The sequence below is a fragment of the Alosa pseudoharengus genome, unplaced genomic scaffold, assembly GCF_046254945.1.
Source record: "Alosa pseudoharengus isolate Yale_2024_CS ecotype anadromous, Long Island Sound unplaced genomic scaffold, YU_APseudo_1.1 YU_APseudo_1.1_scf_7, whole genome shotgun sequence".
NCBI lineage: Eukaryota > Metazoa > Chordata > Actinopteri > Clupeiformes > Clupeidae > Alosa > Alosa pseudoharengus.
Genome location: NW_027468859.1, coordinates 36016653 through 36023216, shown reverse-complemented (window position 1 = coordinate 36023216; position 6564 = coordinate 36016653). Strand labels below are relative to the sequence as shown.

The following is a 6564-nucleotide window of genomic DNA, read 5'->3' as shown; positions in this document are numbered from 1 at the left end:
GGCCGTTAACGTAAACTCTGGTGTGTGTGTGTGTGTGTGTGTGTATGTGTGTGTGCGTCCATGTGCATATATGTGTGTGTGTGTCTGTGTGTGTGTCCGTGTGTGTCCATATGCATGTGTGTGTGTGTGTGTGTGTTTACTTACCTCACTGGTGGAAGGGTGGGATTTGTCTCTATGGCGACTCCTCCTGATAACCTCTAGTAAGAGAGGGCTACTCCTGCTGCAGTCTCCATCATGCACACCCAGGTCTCGGCACACACTCTCACGCCCGTCTACAGACTACAGAGAGACAGTCTTGATGTGTGTGTGTGTGTGTGTCTGTGTGTGTGCGTGTGTCACTCTCACGCCCGTCTACAGACTACAGAGAGACACTTAGTCTTGATGTGTGTGTGTGTGTCACTCTCACGCCCGTCTACAGACTGCAGAGAGAGACAGTCTTGATGTGTATGTGTGTGTGTGTGTGTGTGTGTGTCAGTTTCACGCCCGTCTACAGACTGCAGAGACAGTTAGTCTTGGTGTGTGAGTGTGTGTGTGTGTCAGTTTCACGCCCGTCTACAGACAGTTAGTCTTGGTGTGTGTGTGTGTGTGTGTGTGTGTGTATATGTGTCAGTTTACAGACTGCAGAGAGAGACAGTTAGTCTTGGTCTGTGTGTGTGTGCGTCTGTGTGTCTGTGTGTGTGTGTGTGTGTGTGTGTGTGTGTGTGTGTGTGTGTGTACGTATGCATGTGTTTGTGGGTGTGTGTTTGTATGCATGTATGTATGTGTGTGTGTGTGTGTGTGTTGTTTCCATCATCATACAACAAATATAATCCACCCATCTGCACCCCACAGAGGGAGGAAGTTAACTGTGCGTTTACACATGTCAGCTGGTTTTGTTCCTCCTCTGACCACAAACTCATTACACACACACTATCAGAGAGAGGTGATATCTATCTGTGTGTGTGTGTGTCTCTTATCATTTTTAACAAACTCCTTCACATAATGAAAGTGGCAGACAGAAATCACACCCAACTACTACTAGAATAATAATGTCAATGAACGTATATACTGTGTATATATATATATATATATATATATATATATATATATATATATATAGAGAGAGAGAGAGAGAGAGAGAGAGAGAGAGCACGAGGAGATAATTTGTTGTAAATAAGACACCCATGCAGTAAATAAATGTGCACTGAATGATGACATACCGAGTTGATCTCTGGTTGGAAGACAGCCTGGGTGAAGTCTAGGTTATACACCTGCATGAAGTCCAAGATGAGACTGGCTGCCAGACGACCTGAGGGGAGAACACACACACACACACACGGGCAAACACACACACCACATTAAGGGACAGTGACAAAAATAAAACGTATACAGGTGTGTGTGAATGGATATACACTCACACTCTCTTTTATGCGCGCGCGCGCACGAACGAACGCACACATGCGGGCACACACACACACACGCGCACACACACACACACACGCACGCACGCACACACGCACGCACGCACGCACGCACACGCACCATAAGTCCCACATAACACGTGAGCATACAGCACCTCCAACCTCACCACACCCCCCACATCAAGGGACAAAGCTACCAAAACACAAACATATACAGGTGACTGTGGATCCGAGGACAAGTAGCTTATTGATCATGCACGGCATTCCAGAATATAGACTGTGGATCCGAGGACAAGTAGCTTATTGATCATGCACGGCATTCCAGAATATAGACTGTGGATCCGAGGACAAGTAGCTTATTGATCATGCATGGCATTCCAGAATATAGACTGTGGATCCGAGGACAAGTAGCTTATTGATCATGCACGGCATTCCAGAATATAGACTGTGGATCCGAGGACAAGTAGCTTATTGATCATGCACGGCATTCCAGAATATAGACTGTGGATCCGAGGACAAGTAGCTTATTGATCATGCACGGCATTCCAGAATATAGACTGTGTAACCGAGGACAAGTAGCTTATTGATCATGCACGGCATTCCAGAATATAGACTGTAACCAATAGGGGTGTCACGATTTCGATTTTTCGAAATCAATCGAAATTACATCAACTCTTTTGATCCATCAACGAGCAGCGGAGAAATTACTTCAAGAAATTATCTGTAATACGCAAACAAACAGCAGGCTACACTTTTTACATTTAAGCAGTTAGCTATGTAAACAAGCTATTTATGTAGCATATGTTTTAGCCTAATAGCTGCAAGAAATAGAGGCTTTGTGGGCAACTGTATGGCCGATGTTCTGGTTCGCAAATTATTTCCATAAAAACTGTAGATTACTGCAGAGTGGTTGGAAAAGGGAATGTGAACAGTTGGACAAACTTCTTACCGAAGTTGAAGTTTTATTCAGAGCAAACATGTCAGGGTTTCAGCTGCCAAGCGAGAATAGCTAAATCAAGTGCCTTTGTCCTGGAGCAGAAGTGAGGTCACCAAAGCAGCGATGATTACAAAAGGCTTCAACAGCACCCACTTTCTCTTTTACACACATGCACGCACACCAACACACACATAACATGCAATATGTGAAACTATAGCACGCACACCCTAACCACACACACCACATCAAGGGACAGTTACCACAACACATAACACATATACAAGTGTGAGTGGATATACACTCTCTCTCTCTGGGCCCCGAGTTCGGCGGAGATATAGGTAGCGGGACGCTACATCAAAGTGGGGACTCTGAGACCTCTCCAGTGAAATGAAACTGAATAAACCAATCACATGCAACCAGTGTTAAATTCTCATCTATCTATATATCTATCTTTTATTAATTAACTTTGTGCGTCTGACTTCCTCTGGCCACACACTCACTCACACACTCACACACACACACTCACCATCTTTAGTGCTGAGGCATTTCTTAAGACATTCATTTTCCAGAGGAGGCTTCTCCTGTGAGAGCACAAACAGCATTGAGTTAGTAATAATAAACATAACAGGGATAAACACAATAACATCAACATATTAGTAACATTATTATCATCATTGATCAACTCACAAACCCTCCCCTATCCTATGTGTGTGTGTGTGTGTGTGGGGGGGGGGGGGTGGGCATGTGGTGCATGAGTGTGTGTGTGTGTGTGTGTGTGTGTGTGTGTGTGTGTGGGGGGGGGGTGTACATGTGCGTGAGTTACCTGTTTTTCCTGCTCCTCTAAGGCCACAAACACTGCAGCCCTCAGCTCTGCCTGTATGGGACACATGATCACACCACTGTGTTTATGGGACACATGATCACATGATTGTATGTATGGGACACATGATCACACCATTGTGTTTAATTTCATTTGGCTCTGTGGTACCTCTCCTCGTTAGGCCAGAGGCTAATGCCTGAGGCATATGAAAGAAGGACACACTAAACATCACAGTACACTAGCTACATTGTAGCGACCCTAAGTACTGAGGTTACGATGGAGCATACTGACCAGTAGCACTCTAATACACACACAGCACGGTTGGAGTTGGCACTAGTCTTAGAGCACATATAGCTTTAGAGCATACTGATAATAATCTACTACACAGAACTAGCTATTTACCCAGAGACGATGTTGCAGCCAACAACACAGAAAGGTGGTTTCTCTTTCATATTGCGTTGCCAACAAAAACTTGCTCATACAGGAGAAACAATGGATCAGGGCCCAGCTCAGAGGCAAGGCAAGTAGAAAGCATCTAAGAACAGTTTGGTCTTATGTCTAGATTTGAAACTGCCAACAGCGGGACTATCTTGATGTCACAGAGGAGCTGGTTCCAGAGCTGAGTGCACAGAAGCTAAGGCCTTTGGCCTCATCTGCCCCAAGCACAAGGTGTGAAGGAGGGCATGGAAGCCAGGACATACGAGCAGGGTTGGGTAGTAACGGATTACATGTAATCTGGATTACGTAATCAGATTACAAAAATCAAGTAACTATAATCAGCCCAGATTACAATAAAAAAATTGTATAATCAGATTACAGTTACATTGTTCGGGATTACCTGATTACATTTTATCATGCAAGCAATGCAACTTTTTAATGGTAGCCTAGTTATCTTTTAATTCGACAAGCTTCCTGCTTGCCGGTTCGATCCCCGACCAGTAGAAAAAATGTGGGCGGGGGAAGTGGTTGAGCACTGCTCTCCCATGCCCACATCCACGACTGAAGTGCCCTTGAGTAAGGCACCTAACCCCTCATTGATCCCCGAGCGCCGTTGTAGCAGACAGCTCACTGCTCCGGGTTGGTGTGTGCTTCACCTCACTGTGTGCTCATTGTGTGCTTCACTAATTCGCGGATTGGGAGACCAAATTTCCCTCACGGGATCAAAAAAGTATCTATACTTACTTACTAACTTATTTACTATTGGGGCAGGTCTCTCGGCACACTGCCTGATCTTTTCCTCCTAATCTTAATGTAGCCTCTTGTTTTAGTGTTACTGTTTACTTTGAGAAAGTCACCAGGTCCCCCTGGTTGAAAAACATCCCAAAGGAATAATTTTCTCCCCCCCCACAATTGAAATGGACATGGTGTCATTCAATCTCAGGCCATGTCCCTGGGTCAAAAAAATCCCGCGAAAGCTAAATTCATTGTCCAGGTGTGCCCTTATAAAGGTTAAGATGAGTTGTGCATGTTTGGAGAATAGTGATCCATGATCACATCCATGATGACTAAGTGATCAATTTTGGGGGAAATTTCAACCACCAAAATACCACCCCCAAAGTGAAGAATAGCTATAGAAATGTATTCGTTTTGGGTGTTTTTCAGACAATGGGACCTGGTGACCTCAAAGTAAATGGTAACACTAAAACAAGGGGCTACATTAAGATTTTTGGAGGAAAAGATCAGTTAATTCACACAGGAATGCTTTACTCAGAGCAAAGAGATTTCTTAGATGTAATAAAATAATAAACAGAAAAATAGAATGAGAATTCTTTCATCAATTCAGTGGTGGTGTCTTTTACTTAAGGGACATATTTATTGAAGTCATCTAAAAGTAATCCTAAAGTAATCAGATTACGTTACATGTTTTTGGTAATCCTGATTACGTTACTGATTACAAAAATTGCCATGTAATTTGTAGTCAGTAATGGATTACATTTCAAAGTAATCTGACCCAACCCTGCATACGAGTACAAACCAGAAAGAGAGAAGGAGGAAAAGGGAGGGAGAGAAGATATGGTCGAGAGAAGAGGAGACATAAAAGGCAGAGTGGGTAAAGTTAGCGGTGCATGTTTTGGGGTGTTTGCGAAAGTGGAAAAAAACATACAATTGAATATGGCTATATGTCACTGTAAATTAAAAGGCGCAGTGATGGGTTCACACATTAGATGCAGACCTTACAAATCGGCACTTGGAACTTACAGTAAAGTCAACTATAATACTAGTGCTCCTCTTCAATGAGGCCAGGTTAACGTTGACTCTCCTGCTAGCATAATAAACGTTTACAGATGATGACAGCACTAACTGCAGATCTCTAAATGCCGTCAAGCCCAATGCACCAGTGACCGGCTTATTGTTTTCCAGTCAGGACATCCATGAAATAGGCTAGTATGATGCTTTCCCGCAACTTTTGCGGCGTTGGTGCCAAAGGTTACGTCGCTGCTATTGGTTGCAGGAAGAGGGCATACCTAACGTTTACGGAACTTGTGTTAGCATGTTCCTAAAGTTACCAAGCAAGCCACAAAAACAGCCACAACCTAGGTCGACTTATTCAGCCGGTTACAACGTTACTTTCCAGATACCTGATACAGTGAGATCTCAAGGGTTTTCAAAAGAAGCGAAGTATCTAACGTTAAGGTTAATTACAACTTTGATGCTAAGAGTTAGCTTAGCACTTTCTACAGTCGGCTAATATTTTAGCGCAAACCAACAAATAAGGGATTCGCATGCAATTCATATGCCCGGAATAATAAGGCTGACTATAAACTGACAACATAAACTACGGTTACATACTCACGACTTAGCGTTGATAATAAGCTGTATGCTAGCAGGCTAACCTGAACTGCTGTAACGTTACAAGTCCAACAGAAACGTCAACATTATTATTAGCTCACTAGCATTAGTTAATGTTAGACATTCTCTGATGTTACCTTGATTTTGTTGAGAACGCCACTGTTTTCCAAATTCTGAATTAAAAGATCCCGTAACTCTGTATCCTCTTCGGTCGCAGACATGCTGAGCTTGTTATGAAAGTTCAAATAATACCTAACGTTCGTTCTTCAGTGAATATCTGTCTGTAGAGAAAAATTGACAGCCCCGTGATGCTACCGGAAAAATCTATGGCCGCACAGGCGCCGCCATGATTATCTGCACATGCGTATTTGTTTACTTTCTCTGTTCCCAGGCACCGACCATAGACCCATAGATATATACACTAGATGTCGCCTTCTGCTTCTCAGCATGCGTCAACACCGCCGCCATCTTTGTACAGGGATCTGAATCGCTAAACTAGTTCTCCTGTATTGTCAGCGTTACCTATTTAGCGACGTTTGGCCATCCCCAGCGATAGAAAACCTTTTTAGCGATTAGCGACAAATTTGGGAACTTCTCACAATGATGGCAGATCGGCT

The 6564-nt window shown here is 43.5% G+C and overlaps 1 protein-coding gene across 3 annotated transcripts in view; it reads right to left on the bottom strand.

Annotated features, from left to right (window-relative positions):
• Positions 1-6299, bottom strand: part of cep43 (centrosomal protein 43) — a 30633-nt gene extending 24334 nt beyond the window's left edge. For all 3 annotated transcript variants that reach the window (XM_076271728.1, XM_076271730.1, XM_076271729.1), the window contains exons 1-5: positions 6085-6299; positions 3161-3211; positions 2864-2918; positions 1200-1288; positions 145-279 (exon numbers count right to left, since the gene is read on the bottom strand). In XM_076271728.1, coding sequence (XP_076127843.1) covers positions 145-279; positions 1200-1288; positions 2864-2918; positions 3161-3211; positions 6085-6168 — 414 coding nt within the window. In that variant the 5' untranslated portion in view covers positions 6169-6299. The remainder of the gene's footprint in view (positions 1-144; positions 280-1199; positions 1289-2863; positions 2919-3160; positions 3212-6084) is intronic.
• Between the last annotated feature and the right edge of the window lie 265 nt (positions 6300-6564).